Below are 17,764 nucleotides of genomic sequence, written 5' to 3'. Positions count from 1 at the left end.
GCTTTGGATCCTGTTCTAATTAAGCAAGAGGGGGCGTGACGCTCAAGAATTTGGAGGAATGTGTTGTTGAAATGGGTGCCTCAAGTGGGAGGTGTTTTAGAGCTGACCAGTTACATCCTTTGAGTTCCATCAAGGAAGTTTTGAAGGATGAAGTTTTTTTTTTTTTTTTTTTTGTTATGTATAGTACGATAGCTAGCCTGTTTGTGATTATTTTTTTTGTTTAGCGATATAGGTGAGAACATGGTCACTGATAGTCAGAGTATTCCAGTTTTATATGAGAGGGGATTATTGTTGACCAATATCCAGTCCAAGACGGCCTGTTTATTGGTGGATTTGTGAATCCTAGTTGGGGAGATTATGGTTTGTTGAAAGTAAAGAGGTTTAGGTGATAGTTGGGCTTGGGGGATATGCAGGAGTTCCAATCAATATTGAAGTCCCCTAGGATTATGGTTTCCTGAGGAAAGGCAGTGGAGAGCCAGCTAAGGATGTTTTTCAAGTGTATTTAAGTTACCAGGAGGGATATAGGAACATATGTATATGGCTTTGTTTTTATTTACTTGGAATTTGCTACAGAGTATTTCAGCATTGGCAGGGGAAGGGGGCAGGGAGTCTAGAGGCCACCTGCAGTTCAGATTTATAAAGTAAAGCAACTACTCCACCCTTTTTGTTTAGACGATCCTGCCTTAAAATGCTGTAGCCAGAAGGAATAATTTCATTGTCCTTGTTACCTGGTTTAAGCCAGGTTTCAGTAAGACAGAGGATATCAAATGAGGAGAGGTCAATTAAGGCATGGAGCCGTGATTTTGTTAATGCTATGAATATTTAGGTGTGCTACTGAAAGGGAGTTAGAAGAGAAAGGTGACCTTTGGTCTGAGAGGGTGTGAGAAAGGGAATTTCAGGGCCAGGGTTGGGGTGAATGTCTCCGTGTAACTGTTTGTGGAAGTGGAAATATTTGAGTTTATAGGGTATTAGGTAGAGCTTTCTAGTTGTGTGATACCTGTTGGGAGTATTTTGTGATAGTGAGGGGGAAGGTAAGGGCAGGATGACAGGAGGTTCATATAGGTTTGTTCAGCTAGAGGAAGGACAGAGTTTGTGCGTTTAGCTAAACTAGGAGATCTGCTAAGGGTATGGTATTCGTAGGAAGTAATGGTATAGTATACAAGAAGGGTATTCAGGAGTAGCAGTAAGTAAAGTAGCTTAAGAGTCAAGGTCATATTGAGTTTGTTAAGCTTAGCAAGATTGATTAGTAGTACTAGGTTGGTAGGGAGTGGGGTGTGGCACTAAGATAGGAGTGGAGTGTTGGAACGTGTGAACGAGGGAGCAAATATGATAGGATACAAGTAGTTTGGGGGTGTGGCTGTGCAAATATAAGGTTAGGGCCACTGGAGGTGGGTGGAAATTGGGGGTAGGGGAGCAGAGTGAGCCCACAGGGCAAACGGAGCAGGAAGAGCCAGAGGGGACCAAGGCAGAAAACAGTGAGAAGTGAAAGAAGCACTGGGTACAAGTGAGAGGTAGGGGTGGACAGAGGAACCAAGAGCTGTTTTTCAGGAAAAGAACAGCCCAAGTGTGGTACAAGTACTCCTGCATACAGGTGAGAGCAATTGCTAACATTTGACTTTTGCTATCTAGGTAAGGCAGAACAGTTTCAATGGTTTTAATTGGAAAAGTTTAGACATGTACAAAAGTAAACCTGGAGCTCAGCTAAGAGAACCAGTTTCCATCTGTGTAAGAACTGTAAACTGTCCTCTTCACTAGTATACATGCCAGAGAGAAGGAGAGTAAAAAAAAAACAGAATGGGAGGTGGAAGGCTGAGAAGAGACCTCAAACCCTTATGGATGTAGACCAAGTAGCAACTTCAAGGATGAAACTGGTATCCAACCCCTTGAAGAAGGCACCACAAGAGGAAAGTCCCAGTGGAATGAGCTCTGACAAAATTAGACAGATTTGCTATGAAATGAACAAATAAATGATCTTAGACATCCAGGAGGGATGGTTTCCTTAGCAACAGGCAAACCCAATGACCTGGGATGAAAGGAAACAAAAAGCTTAGTCTTACTATTAGTCTTTATTATATCCAAGTAGTACCTGAACTATCTGTCCAAATCCAAGTTACGCAAGACAACACATTTACTACTTTAAGCATAAAAGGAGGATTAGTACAAAGGGACACCCTTATCCCTGTAAAAAATAAACAAAGGAGGAATGGCCACAAGGGCTTGAAGCTCAGAAACCCCATATCCAGAGTTGCACAAATAATTATGTTACAACTGTATGGCATTGGAAAATCAAAATGTGTCTGTAAAGTTGCCAAACAGTGGGTCCTGCTGGACAGAGAAGAAATATACAAGCGAGACTATGTATGTATGTCAGCAAAGGACATTAGAAGCAAAGGACATTGGAAGAGGAGGGTTAAACAGCTAGCTTACTTCAAAATACTGTTAATTGGACCACTTGTTGGGCCATGACAGTGCTCATCTCGCAGCTCTGAAAAGTACCAGAGATGGCATGGCTGGCAGAAGCCTTTGTTCATCAGCATAATAAAAACAGGTGAAGCCCTAGCAACTGAAACATTAGCAAAACTTTAGATATGCATCTTATCGCATCTATGCTAACATCCTGCCTCAAGCTTCAAAGGGAATAGTGCGAGAACCTAGAATCAGGTGACCAGATGAGGTTATTCTGCCAGCCATTGTGGAAATTTTAAATACTGAGATCTCTTTGCAATACATATTCTGTCTTGGGCCTAAAAACAAGGACCATTCACCACATCTGCCTAGCTCTATTAAGCAGGGAACAGCAATTGCTCCTAGATTCAGTCAGGAAAATAGTGAAGCTTAAGTTTTATATAGTTTTTCTTGGAGTCTGTCCACTAATTGTATTTTCAATATTTCCTATGATTTGAACTCTGATTTACTGTGAATGTACATAAGTTTTTATTGTGGCTAGTCCTTTCAGAAAATATTCAACCTCTGAGTGCGCTTACATTTGGTGATACTGTGTGGGCCACTCCTGAAGGCCTAGCTGTCTTGGCCAACTACTTCCATTTGTAATAGTATCATTGTATTGGAATTACACAGTACAACTGGACACCCTTTAAGGGCCTTACAGTAGCTGACTGGCGTGCCTGGTGGCAGTGATCACTACCTTACACTGTGGGCAGAAGGGGGCACAGCTGGTAAAAAAATTTGTCAGCATTTCCCAGGTGTGTGTGTGTGAGAGAAAAATGAAATCTCAGTGTGTCAGCTACCTGCAGCAAGGACACAAAGTACTGGTTTCACAGAGGGGTGAAAAACTTGGCTTGAGCACTCAGCTGAGGACTTTACTCTGAAGCTGTGCCAATGTGGAGCCTTACTGGGGACCTGGGAAGAAACTCAGACCCCAGGGGAATAGTGCATTCCTTGTCTGCTCTAAGGAAATTGTGCTTTATGCAGAAAGGTCTAAATCTAGAAATACTGATTATCTAGATCTCTGAAAATGAGCCTCCCCCACAGGTTCAGTGGTGAGGATTGAGGCTCCTTGATCACTGGCCTAGAGGGGTCATCACAATTCCCTCTGGCCAGAGGGACAAGGAGGGGGAACCAGTGCTGTCTCAGCCAAAACAGAATCACTAGCAAGATTTTGGAGATTTAGACTGTTGAAAGTAGAGAAAGGAAAGCATAAAGAAACATCCCCCTTCCAAGGAAAAGGGCACTCGTCTTCCATGCCAGATGGCATGGCACTCTAACCTTTCAGAGAGGAGGCAAAAAGATGTACCAGAGGAATATGCCACCATTGGACAACGTCCAGAAAAATGCCTGAAGCATCCACTTGAGCCCTTCTTTTGGACCCGTTCTGAAAGTCTGCCACTAGAGCTTGTGCTCAGGAATGTACACTGCCTGAAGAGTGGACCAACAGAGAGACACTTCAAGCCCAAGAGCCATCCCACAGAGGAGACAAGATTATAACCCCCCCAGCTTGTTGACATACATCACTGTAGTGTTGTCTGTGTACAACTTCAAGGGGCCAGGAGAGAACATGGCATGAAGAGCCTAAAGGGTCAGAATGAGAGCCCCCATCTCTAATGTTGATAGTCTGTCTTCTGATGGGAAGGCCAGAAGCCCTGAAATTTCAGATAACCAAGAGAAGCCCCCCCAATCCCATGTCTAAGCATCAGACAACTTTTCAGAAAGGACTGGAGGCTGAAAGGGTCAGCCTGGGTTGACAGTGAACTGTTAAATCCACCACTTGAACTCATTGAGAAAGGGAAGGAGGAGGTACACTGAGGACAATGCTACAGCCAAACTACCTTGAGCTACCACTGAAGCTTCCACACATGCAGTCTGCCAAAAGGAAGCACTGCAATAGAAGAGGCCATGAATCCCAGGGGTCCAAAAACTCCCTGGCTGGCATGGTAGTCAGAGGAAGAGAAAGAAAGTAGTCAATGACAACACCTTTGGAAAGAGAAAACAGGCCAATAGTGACAATCTGAATGCCTTCGAGCTTGCAGAAGGCAATCACAGGAGCTAGGCATGGGGCAGTAGAGGCAAAAGGGCAAAGCAGAGAACTGAAAATAAGACAAAATTTAAAGTTTCCCCGAAGAGGGTGAATAGGGATATGAAGGTAAGCATCTTTTGGATCCAAAGACACCAGAAAAGCCTGGAGTAATAAGAGGAAACTGAATAAGCATCCAGAAGGAAAGGCTCCTGAGAAAGGTGTTGATCCAGGTGAGATCCATAGGTCTCCCAAGTGCCCTCCTTTTGAGGAACCAGGAACATCCTGAAAAGCTATTCCCACTTGGAAAGAGAGGGAGGACAGGTTAAGTAGTTCACCAAGGACCTCAGAACCTCTGGATGAGGAAGTTGCTCTAGAGGTTGTGATCTCTGAAAAGAGGGAAAGACTTCCATACCATGAAGCAACCCTGAAGGTTGATGGAAATAACTACAGTATGAAGACGCCAGTTTAGAAGACAGAGCTGAATGGACAAAGGAACCTGGTCTAAGAGGGGGAGAAGCAGGCTTATTAGATAAAGAAGGCTTCTGGGACAAAAATTTGAGAAGCCTTAGCAGAAGGGACATTCCTCCCACTATTCCTACCCTTGGAGGTCTGGCGGGGTTGCCTTCGAACAACCTACATCTAGAAGGATAACTCCTCTGGAACTTGGGGATAGGAGTGGCTAGCCACTTGAGCAGCAGAACCAGAGAATTTGTCTTCAGAATCAGGGAGATCAGAGAACTAGACAAGCCTTGTCAACCAAGGCAAGAGCATACCTGGTTACGTGAGGCTGGTAATTAATAGCCCTAAAGGCCAAAGTAGCAGTGCAAACAGTCTTAAAAATAGTAGTGCTATGGAGAGGATTAATATCAGAAGATAAAAGTTTACAAGAGGGCAAAAGTTTAGGTCTGCCAGAAGAGACCAGGCACCACAGAAAGATCAGGACATTTAAATAAAATGACATAGAACCTATCAGGTTCTTAACAGCAGGAGGCTGAAAAAATCAGGAGCAGCAGTCAAAGTATCCAAGAAGGCAGCAAACACAGGATGAACTGTCAATGGCTTAGGAGTATCAACACAACCCATATCTCCAAGTATCAGACACTTAATTCCATCAACCTATTAATTGTATACCCAAAGGACAATTCCTCTAAAGGAGACTCAGGGCTAACACTCTTCTTCAGTGCCTGAATAGGGAGACCCCTCAGACACTGAATCCTCAGATGAATCCGGTTCAATAAGCCATTCTGAAGGGGTACAGGTCCAAGGAAGAGCAGGTACCAAAACCCTTTGAGGCTTTAAGGGGCATTAAGGCAGAAAACAAGCAGAGTAAACTCTTGCCATTCCTTTTGAGAATGCTTACAGCAGATCGAAACATACATCAGTTTTGTCTTAGAAGAAAGAGTAGTCCTAATAACTGGAGGTTCTGTCCCTTGGTGAGATTCAATAAGAGAACCCAAACTCCCCCCTGACCAATATCTGAAGAACCCCCTCAAACTATCCAGGATATTCAACTGTGGCTCCCCCTCGACATCCAGAGAAGACGCCTGCAAAGCCACAGAGGATGTGTGAAAACAGATCCATGCTAGCCTCTGATGGTCATAGAGGAATCTGTAGACACCAAACTACCTATAAAACTATTACCTGCTTCTAGATAGACATCCAGCAGAGGCTGGACAGCTAAAGAATCTAGCCAAGACTTCATGGCCTTCTTAAATAGTGGGTTTGCCATGTTACACTAGGCTAACTATTTAACCCGCTGGTTGTCAAGATAAATGGTAAGCAGCTAACTACCACCACGAGTAGAATGTAAAAGCTTAATATAAATGATAAAAAACAAAAGTTAACGTTCACGGCGGATGGCAGCTCTTCAGACAACATAAATAAGTGTTTCAATACTGAATTTATTCATAAAACCCCAAATCAAACAGGAAGCCAGACACTGTACATCAAACCACAGGCTCACAAGACTGCTTTGATAGTGTCATTCAAACCAGGTGTCACATTTCAGTAAAGTAATCCATCTCATGACATTTTGTAGTGCTTTGTTGAATAATCTCAGAATCTAAAACAATGTGCGGGGCAAAGTTAAGGTTGCCACCTTTTCAAATGGCCAAAGTGGGCCATTTTCAGGACAAATCAGCTTTTACAGGCAGACATATCCACGGTCAGTACAAAGGATAGAACTTTTTTGCCTACATAATAGCTTATTCTTGTAGCAGTTTAGTTGCTTATTCTGTTTTATAACGTTTAGGTATTTTAGATACAGAATTAACTGTTATGTAACTATTACATACAATATCTCTTACAACAATATTGTATTACAATACAAAAATCTCTTCACACACATCTAGTATCCCAATAGGAATGCTCTTGCTCCCACCCCACATAACTAACACTAGCAATTCCTTCTTTCCCATGTTTACTCCAGCAATTTTCCTCATTTCCCCCAACTCACATTATTATACCCATGGTATCTACAAAGAATGTACTATACTGCACCTATTAAGTTTATGCTTCTTAAGTAATAACTACTCTGTATCACTTTGCAATATTCCTTTTCTTAGTCTATAACATCTCCAAGTTTCATCACTAGTCTATCGTTTCTAATGTTTGCTGTACTTTTGAAATTTGCTTGAATCTTTTACATTTGTATAATTATCATTAGTAACCTGCTTTTCTCCCCAGGACTCCATTGAAAGCGGGTTCATTTTGGCCCAATGGACTATCCTGGTAAACAAACTACAAATAAAATATATGACAATTATGTCCTACAATCTCAGGACATTTGCCATTTTTTGTCAGGACAACTGCCCAAAGAGGGACTGTCCCTTGCAAAGTGGGACAGGTGGTAACCCTAGGCGAAGTCAAGAGCCCATCTAGTGAAGGTATTCGTAGACTTATTCCGAAAGTCACCTAAAAGTACTTTCAGCAATCAGTTTTTTTCAGACATGGAAACCTATTTCTTTTAATGACTTCTTGCCACAAAAAGAATATAGCTACAGGTCCTAGTGCATGTTAACTATTACCAGGGGAAAGATATATTACACACCTGCAGCGCAATTCATAACTGTGTAAGGATTTTCTTCTTTGACATCTTTTAACACCAATTTAAACTTTAAGGCATTCCATTAAAGAACGCGAGCACAACTACGTATCCATTTTTTTTACATTTAAAAAACAAGCTTAAGTTTAAATAAACAGATCTCTCAGACATGCTTTTAAAGCGCATTTTTCAGCTTAAATTTCAAGCTTAACACATGCGCGTCACTTCTGGGCGTGACGCGACTTCGATATTGCGCGTGCTTCTGGAAGCCTGCACCCCCCCCCCTTACGCCAAAGTGGCGGAACAGTCCAACATGCAACATCGTCAGTTACGTAACAATGATCTCTGCACCACTCCTCAAAGCCACGGATGTAGTTTCACTAATCTAAGCAAGTTACTCCACTAACAAAGGCCAATACAGGACGAAGCCAGTACTCGCCCGCATGCTTTTAAGAGCCTTGATTAACCGAAATCGCATACCTCAAGTAGTTCTACTACAAGCTCTTATCACTTAAGACAGTCTAAATGCGTCACTTGTTACTGCTGCCGACTACCGTACGGTGCAAGTGTTAACGAAGTCAAACTTCCGAGACGCTTTCCTTTCGTATTGTGTGTGGGACAATTAGGACTGCAACCCTTTCAAATTAAAGTGTGACATTTTTTTGCAGAAACGCCAGACTTTGCAAGACAAAACCGATGCAAAGGACAGAACTTCACTTTTCACTTATTACAGTGTTCCTGAATTTTAGGGGAAAAGTTGAGGAACAAAAGAGGCGTATGTTCTGCGTTTTTATATACCTAGAGTACCCACCAGCTTCCATTGAACGACCGGAAAGGCTGGTGAAAAGCTAATCTCGAATATGCTCTTTTAGTCCCCAACCCCCATATGGGGACAAGCCCACCACATCCCCAAACTTCTATATATCCAAACTCGAAGATCCCCATACCTCGAGCCAGAGGAAATTCTCCAGAAAATAGCCATTTCAGAGTTAGTTGGCTACCGGGTTAGTCCAACTAGTCTAATTACATCTTTTCAGGGGAGATAAGAGGTATAATATTACTGACCCCCCCCCCATGCTGCACTTCAGTGTTAGTAAGTGGCACCTGTTGCGCCTTATACACAAGTCTGTTCTTTTCGGCCATTCAGGGTCCGTATTTCGGGAGTAGCTCTAGCAGGTCCCCACATTTGAAGTGGTTAGCGTTAAGTCACCATGTGGGGCACTGAAACTATGCATCGTTACCAAACTTTTAGGCAGACACGACTCAAATCTTATACAATGGGATAAAGCCATACTTATCACAAGAATTCTGGACAAAGCTGGAAAAATAATGACGTAATGGACCAAAAATCAGAAAGAGTAATGTTCTTATTAACTAACACATTTTATTTAAACGTTCGTGTTATGAGAGGTAAAATCCCAAACACACAATGTTTTATTTTGGAACCTCACTCCTCAAGGATTTGCTAAAACAGATTTCCGAGGAACATACCAAAACAGGAATACATATACAGCAATATGGAAAACTAAAAAGTGGCAGCAAATATTTAAAAATTACAGGTGTCAAACAGGATTCCTTATTCCTTTACAACTTGCCTTTATCTGAATAGCAATAAAAATAAACTTGCTAGAAAGGTAAGGTCACAAAAGGGGGGCCGCGGTTAGCGTTGCCACCTCACAGCAAAAGGTTCTCCGGTTCGATTTTCGGCTGGGGTGCTTTGTGTGGAGTCTGCACGTCCTCCCTGTGGTCGCGTGGGTTTCCTTCCAAAGACATTATCTAGGTGGATTGGGCACTAAATTGGCCCTAGGTGTGGAAGGTTGGGCACCGGGCTGGCAACTCGACACCATAAAACTCCACTACCAATTATGGGCGGACCGATTATCCGCTGTGGTAACCCCTAACAGGGAAAAAGCCGAAAGAAGAAGAAAAAGGTAAGGTCACACCTACAACAGGACCAAGTGACAATATACGGTTCTCTTACCTGTTGAGGTCGTCGAACACATTTTTAATGCCACATAAAAAAAACTCTTACCTTGGTCTTAATATGATGAATCATTCTGAGAAGAAATAGCGCCTAAAAGAAATGAACAAAAAACGAATTATTACTTTTAAAGAGTAAAAAGAAATAAAGGAGAGCGCCTGCTGTTCTGCTTTTATAGTGGGTTGGGTGGAGATTCCCACGGCAATAAGACCCACCCCAAAAAGAAACTCAACCTACTGGTCACGCAAATGAGCCAGCAACAGCACTAAAGAAAAAGAGAGAAACAAACAAAAAAAGGGCAGGACTGCCTTGGAAAACTGGTGAGCGTACCGCATAGTAACACCATTTAGAAACCGTTCCGTTGCTTAGCTATTAAAAAAGATCACCCAAACGGCTAGTGACTTATTTTGTATTTCAAATGAAGTTTAGTTCATCGCATGTTTTGTTGATGAAAGTTCAGCTTGTTTCATTTTTTTGTTCAAATCGTTGACTGTTACCGCCCCATTTGGTAGATATTTTAAGCTGGGCATCGGGGAGAGATAAACACACACATGTTTATAATTGGTTTCATAGCTCTCAACCTTCCATCTCCAAAATGAGGAACACTAGCCCTCATAATGTGAGATAAATGGGCAAAATGTGGAACACATACTAATGGCTTACTAACAACTTCAACTGGGAAGGCCATAGGATGGTTAAAATATGCTAGTTTCACTTTATAAATAAGATATTTTAATGAATTAATATGATTCATTTATGTTTACCATGGATTTCACTGAAAAAAGTTCCAAACATTGAATGTGTGACAGTCTTTCAATGAGGAACTTTGAGGAACATGAACTTTTTAGTACCTCAAATGAGGTACGTTCCTCGTAATGAGGTACATTTGAGAGGTATGATTGGTTTGTTTGCTATAGAAGCCTACTGACTCTTATGTCCCTTTTCACATAAGACACAGGATTTTATGTCTTAAGTGGTGGTGGTAGGGTTACCACCTGTCCCACTTTGGGCAGTTGTGTCCTGCAAAAAAATTGCAAATGTCCTGAGATTTTAGGATAAAATTATTTCCTATATTTTATGTAATAGTTGCATGAAACAGTTTTGTATCTGAAACACCTAAATGTTTTAAGAAACGGAATAAGCAACTGAAATTATTCAAGAATAAGCTTTTATTTAGACAAAAAAGTGAAGTTCTGTCCTTTGTACTGGTCGTCGTGGGTATGTTTCGGCCTGCAAAATCTCACGTTTGTACCAAAAATGTCCCACTTTGGGCATTTGAAAAGGTGGCAACCCTAGTACTGTGGCAGCTTGCTTTGGGTCGAAAGGCAAAGCAATACTTTGGAAATCGAAACAGAAAGAATTAGTTCATTAACAGCTTATACCGTATTTCCCTGAAAATAAGACTGGGTCTTATACTTTTTCCCCTGCTGAAATATGCATTAGGGCTTATGATCAGGGGATGCCTTATTTACCCCCGCTAACAGTCTACATTTATTCATGTACACAAATTGACATTTATTTGGTACTTTTCCGTTAATGGGCAACAATTCTAGTAAAGCGTTAACAGTTGTGTGAGAATTCTACATAAACACATTTCAACTTCAGAATATCTACACCTTGGCTTTCACTGTGCAATATTTCATGCTTAACAAAAAGTGCAGAAAAATCTCAATACATGTATAGTGGAGGAGGGGAATAAAACAGGTGAATAACTGCCACTTTTTGAGTGGTGATGTTTTCTTTATTTCTTACCCAAACTGTAAGAGAAGAATGATGGAAAGTCATAAAAATGAAGTCTGGGATCTAGTGGCCTTACTTTGTAATTAACCCTTGATAATGAAACATTACCTTAATACAATAAAGTCAAAAAAACTGACAAGAGCTTGCTGGCAGCTGAAAGCAGAAGCAATCCATTCTGTTGCCCCGATAATGGAAAAGTTATTCAAATACAGTCATGTCATCTTCTTCTTCTGGAACGTTGGCAAAAGTCACCAACCCCCGAATTCTGGCCTGAATTTCTTGCGACTCCATTTCCTGTAGAACCATTGGCCCGAATCTGTCATGCCCAGCAATAGAGATCTCCTTAAATGAGCACTGCTTGTCCATGTAGCCTGCTCTTAGTGCAATGGCAACACAGTTGCCAGTGATTTTATCCCATGAATTCTTCACCCAAGTCATGACCTCTTGCGGGCTAGGTTTCACAAAGTTTCCACGCTGATTTCTCTCCATTCTATTTTCAATGTACTCATTGAGTTCCATGCACAAATGGCCCTTGAATGGCTTGTTTATTGGACTATTAAGAGTCTGGAGATAGGCAGTCATTCCTGCGGGAATCATTATTTGATCTATTCTTCTCTGTGCAAGGAAGTTCATGTCTTTAGCGCGGTGAGTGCTGGCTGAATCCCAGACTAGCAGACCTCTTTCTCCACCTCATAAAACAAGTGGCAGCATTACATCAACCCACTTCCTTAAAACTGCTTGTGTGCACCAGGCTTTTTTGGTTTCAAGAATGCAAATGCCTGAAACATGTTCAATCTTATCTTTCTTGCCCTTACTAATGATTAGAGGTGGGGTTTTCTTTCCATCTAGTCAAATTGCCAAAATACAGGTAACGTGCACTTTCGTAACCAGTGGAGGGAATGTAGATTGACGAGGGCCCCTCTGATCAATTGTTGTTTGAGATTCTTGGCCCATAAACACTGCAGTTTCATCCATAGCAATCATTATACTGTTATTGTCTTTGTCTTGACCTTTTATGTTGTTGTAATTTGCGGAGCTTTTCTCCCCGGGCCTCCACTGAAAATGGACATATATCCAGCTGGACTAGCCCGATCAACAAATGTAAAATAAATAAGTAAAATAAATAAATGTTGGGAGAGTTGGTATTTAGAAAAGTTGATGCCATCAGCAAAGGACTTAAATGCAAGTGCACGTTTAATGACTTCAGTATCTTCCAGCTTGAACAGTGTTGTCGATTTTCTTAGAGACCGTTCATATCACTGAAGGGAAGCCATCCAGCCAATGCTATTTCTAACTGTGGTGCCATTGCAAGGGCAAATGTTTGAATATCAGCCCTGCGCACAATCAAAGCCTTTGCTCTCCTGTTAGCAATCCATTCACAGATGATGTCTTCCAGCTCAGGAAATAATGGTTGCCGACCTGATTCACATTTGCACTTCTTAGCATTTCCATCTTCCACCTGTTGACTGAGGTTATCGTACTCTTCTCGCCATTTTCAGACCATTCGGAGACCCAACTTCTCTTTGCAGAAAGCCATCAGATTCTTTCCCCGGGAGTCCTCCATGATTCCTTTCTTGTACTCGATGGAATAGTTCTTTCTTTTTGCACTCCTCTTGTCTGGGGGGGGTTAATTGAAGACTTATGAGACAGGAGTGGCAACAAAAATGGTGACAGTTAAGAAGACACAACCACAGCCGTTCGTTATCAAGTGCGCACATTTTACATGCAGTGTCTGTACTTTGACCAGTCAAAGTACACTTGCCAGTGCTTATGGGCCAAGGATCTCAAATGTCAAGTGAGAGTGAGGATTAGGGTTACAGTAAGAATCGTGCAGGATTCCTGGGGAAAGAATCTTATGATTTTCTGCAAAGAGAAGAAGTTGGGTGCCCGAATGGGCCGAAAATGGCAAGCAGAGTACGATAACCTCAGTCAACAGGTGTCAATAATATCATTTTATAATTCAACACATCCATTGTGTGTTGTTGACTATCTTAACTGGAGCTTATTTTTGGGGTAGGGCTTATATCATGACCAACCTGGAAAACCATGCTAGGCCTTATTCTTTGGTGCCCGTGTCACTGGAGGACCGAGCCAGAACCATGCTTGCGTTCTACAGGATGGCATGTCTTCCTGAGGATTTTGGTATGATGGATTACTTTCATGTTGCCATTAGTACTACACGGGGAACAATACCAACATAGGAAGGGCTACCATTCCATCAACTGCCAGGTAGCATGCTATGCATGGAGGTGTATCATCAATGTGTCAGCCTTACATCCTGGCAGAGCCCATGATTCTCATATCTATTACAGAAGTGCACTCCATATTCTCTTCTTGCATGGTAGTATGCCCCATGGTTACCTTGTTAAGCTGAAAATTTTGCTATAATTATGGAATACTTTGGAAAAATGTATTGCTTAGTAATAAACCTCCCTGTATGGGTCCCCCCCCCCTCATTTTATTTTCTTGTGTTTTCCAGGTAATGCAGGCTATCAACTCAAGCAGTGGACAATGATACCTGTACATAACCCCAGGGGAGATGCTGAAGAAAGGTATATAACACCATCCTGTGTAAGACACATTGTCTTGGACACTTGTGACTACAAGACTTAGGTTGCTTCTAAAACCACCTGGACCTAGAAAGCTGATATAAATAATTTTTTTGCACTTGCTCTAACTGTCCCAGTGCTGTTTAACTTCTGTGCTGCATTTATTGATTTTGTTGAATTTATCACTGTTTTTCAGCCTGCACTTGTTAAATAAACACCATCTGTTTGTTACTGTACTGCGCTTACATTGTTTTAACAGTATTCTAATACTTTTTAACCTCCTCTGGTACTGCAAAAGCTGATCTAAGTTTGCCAAAGTTCTCCCGAGTCTGCCAAAATATATCTAGTTTTGCAAAGTGTTACTGTGTTGATGTTCTCTTACATTGTGCACTTTTTCTATATTTTGTTGAACATTTCTCATGGATATTGAACTTATTTACAAGGATTCCTGATATTGCATGGGTTCTGACTTTTGTTGCAAAGCATTTGTTACTGCACTTGAGCTCAAAACCAGTTTTGCGTTGAGAGTTCTTTTGCACTCTGGTGGGAACAGAGTTGCATTCAACCCAACCAAGTTGGAAACTGCTGGTGGAAGTTTTTATCTGATTGGTCTGAGGAATTAACTGTGTAAAGTCTTTGATCCTGCTGGTATAAAAGGATTACATTTTTGTGAGATTGTGCTCATTTATTCAGAGCTTTCCTGTGCCTGGCTTGGACACATGTAACTACAAGACTTGGATTATTTCTAAACAACTTTTGGACCTACAAAGCTAAGTATTCTTTTGCACTTGCTCTAACTGTCTCAGTGCTGTTACATATTGGACCTGGTCATCACCAACATGGGGACTCTATGTTCCACACCAGAGGTAAACCCCTCATTGGTAAGATCAGACCATAAACAAATTTCCCTGGGCATCCATATCCTGTCCCCACCCCCAGCCAAGGAAATCACTGTAAAGAATTTCTCAAAAGCCAACTTTGCACTTCTCAAGACTGAGGTGGAATCCTTCAAAGCCCCTGGGCCAGAGGATAATACAGCCCAATCCACAGAATCCTTTACAAATGCATTCTATGAGCACCTGCAGGAATGCATGAATCGTGCTATCCCAAATAAAACCAAGACTCACTCCTCCAAAAACAGGAGACCAGTCTGGTGGACCCCGGCCATAAATAAGCTATACAACAGAAGGAGGAAGCTACTACATGACAGAACAAAATCCCAGAAAGGGAAGGCATCTCTGATCAGTATTAGCAAGAAACTTCGATCCCTCATAAAATCATCAAAGGCCAGCTTTGAAAGAAAAATTGCCCTAGACACTAAAGATAATCACAAGGCCTTCTTTAGTTATGTCAGAAACATGGGCGGAAACTCCCAGATATGGTCTGAATTGTTGCATAATGGTACAAAATATACTGAACCTACAGACATAGCCAACATCCTGGCAGACAGATTCAGTGCAAAATTCTCCCCCCCCCCAAAGGAGCAAATGCCTATCCCAACTGAATGCAACCTCCCTGACATCACAGATGCACAGGTGAAAGCTGCCATCTCCAAAGCAAAAAACACAGCATCTATGGGACCGGACGGTGTCCCAGGATGCGTCTTACACGAGCTCCAAGAAGAACTGAACCCTCACATTAAGTCACTGTTCAAACTTAGCCTTACTACAGGATATGTACCCAAAGAATGGCGTACAGCTACAGTGGTCCCACTCCACAAAGGTGGTGCCACAACGGACCCTGGAAACTATCATCCCATAAGCCTGACTAGTCTGGTCTGTAAAGCTATGGAGCATATTATCATGGAACTCCTAAACAAAAACATTGGGAGCCTCCAGACACTGGACCCTACCCAATTCGGCTTTGTTAAGGGCAGATCTTGCCTCTTAAACCTAGTTGATTTCTTTGAAACAGTTACCAAAGCCATAGATGAGGGCAAGGTAGTCCACACAGCCTACCTGGACCTCGCAAAAGCCTTCGACACAATACCCCACTCGGGCATCATAAATAAGCTTACCAGCTTAAATATCAACCCCTATATCACAAGATGGGTTGTAAACTGGCTCAGAGACAGAACCCACATGGTCAGAATCGCAGGTGCCATGTCTGAATCCAAACCAGTTACAAGTGGCGTCCCACAGGGCTCAGTTCTGGGACCTCTCTTGTTCGGTATATACTTCTCTGAGGTTCAGGCTAACACGGGGGGATTATGGCTGACAAAGTTCGCAGATGACTGCAAACTGGGGGCCATAATTGAATCTCTAGCTGACACAAGCATCCTCCAAAAGGGTCTCACACAGACGGATGCTTGGTGCCAGAGCCATGGCCTCAAGCTAAATGCTAAAAAGTGCATAGTCATCCCCTTTGGGAAAAACAAGGTGCCCACAAATTACCACATGGGTGGTAATCCATTAAGTACAGAAGACGTAATTAGAGATTTGGGGACCAACGTAGATAGTAATCTCTCCTTTGATAATCACGTTGCCAAAGCCGTTAGAAAGACCTTCTATATAGCCCACCTTATCACAAAAGAGTTTGCATCTAGATTAAGAGAGGTCATTGCGCCCATCTACTCGTCACTCATCAGGCCCATAATTGAATACAATGCCCCTTTTGGGATGTACCTTACCCGACACCCAAAAGTACCTCACCAAGAGGATCATGGGCTACAAACAGATGTCCTATGCAGCTCGACTAAAGAAACTCCAGCTCTACTCAGTTGCTTACCGCCTACTCAGAGGCGATCTATGCCTGACGTACAAAGCCATGTCAAACCCAGAATTAATGGACATGCTCCACCTCAAAAAATCCAAGTCCCTTAGAGCTACACGCTCCAGGGACCTAAACCTCAGCACAGAAATAAATAGGACATGCTGGAGGGACAGATTTATTTCCCAGATGTTCCCCTCACTCTGGAATAGAATCCGAATTCATGTTAGACATAGCCCCTCGCTGACCTTCTTCAAGCGAAATCTGGATGCGTGGATGGGAAATCGCAAATTCACCCCTGGGATCTCTTCTGTGTCCCTGCTAGACAGAGGCACAGTAAACTAATCTTAAAAGGGTACCTTCTGTGACCTACTTTACAGAGGCACAGTAGGCTAATCTAATAGGGAGGCAGAAGCCAAATACACTCTGGCTAGGCTTATAAATGCCCTAGGGCAGATGGCCTAGTATCTACCTATGAACCTATGAACACTTCTGTGCTGCATTTATTGAAATTTATTGGTGTTTTGCAGCCTGCACGTGTTAATGAAATGCCATCTGTTTCTTACTGCACTGCTCTTGGGTTGTTTTAACAGTATTCTAATATATTTCCTAACCTACTCTGGTACTGCAAAAGCTGTTCTGAGTTTGTCAAAGGTCTCCCGAGTCTGCTAAAATATTTCAAAGATTTGCAAAGTTTTTCTGTGTTGTTATTTTATGTTGTGCACTTTTGTCTGTCTGTATTTTGTTGAACATTGATGCAGACAAGGTTTTGATATTATGAGAGATTTGTGAATAATTGATAAAAATGAGAGCGATGATATTGTAATTTTGATTGACCAATGCTAGGTTGTGGGGTGATCATTTGAAATTAAAGCTGATATCTCTTATGCCTTTAATTTATTATCAGAATTGAATAAAGCATAATGTTAAATCTATTGAATAATTGAATAGAAGAATTATTCAGATGAAGAATGTTGAAGATATATAAGAAATTTCCAGATTTACTTCTATAATTATCTATTTTATGTCTAATTCCTAAAATGTTGAATCTGAAATGTGCGTCCTTTAGTTAACAACATGTTGAGAATCCTTTATCATCCCTTACTTTGTGAACTTGAAAGTTCCTTCTTTACACTACAAATGAAGTAAAAGTTGATGACTTTATTCTACACAATTCTTCTTTCAAACAATGAGGAATAATAGGAGGGTTATTTTGGTTTCCATCAACAACTCAAGAATTATATAGCTGTATATATTCCCTAACTATT

The 17,764-nt window shown here is 41.7% G+C and overlaps 1 protein-coding gene across 1 annotated transcript in view; it reads right to left on the bottom strand.

Moving 5' to 3' along the window:
• The window catches only part of LOC122793208 (thioredoxin-like), a 96,273-nt gene extending 86,568 nt beyond the window's left edge, over positions 1-9,705 (bottom strand). The window contains exon 1 of the mRNA XM_044061043.1: positions 9,550-9,705. Coding sequence (XP_043916978.1) covers positions 9,550-9,573 — 24 coding nt within the window. The 5' untranslated portion in view covers positions 9,574-9,705. The remainder of the gene's footprint in view (positions 1-9,549) is intronic.
• Between the last annotated feature and the right edge of the window lie 8,059 nt (positions 9,706-17,764).

The sequence above is a fragment of the Protopterus annectens genome, chromosome 2.part0 (genome assembly GCF_019279795.1).
Source record: "Protopterus annectens isolate FY-2018-M chromosome 2.part0, PAN1.0, whole genome shotgun sequence".
Classification (NCBI taxonomy): Eukaryota; Metazoa; Chordata; order Ceratodontiformes; family Protopteridae; genus Protopterus; species Protopterus annectens.
This window is presented reverse-complemented; position numbering and strand designations above follow the sequence as displayed.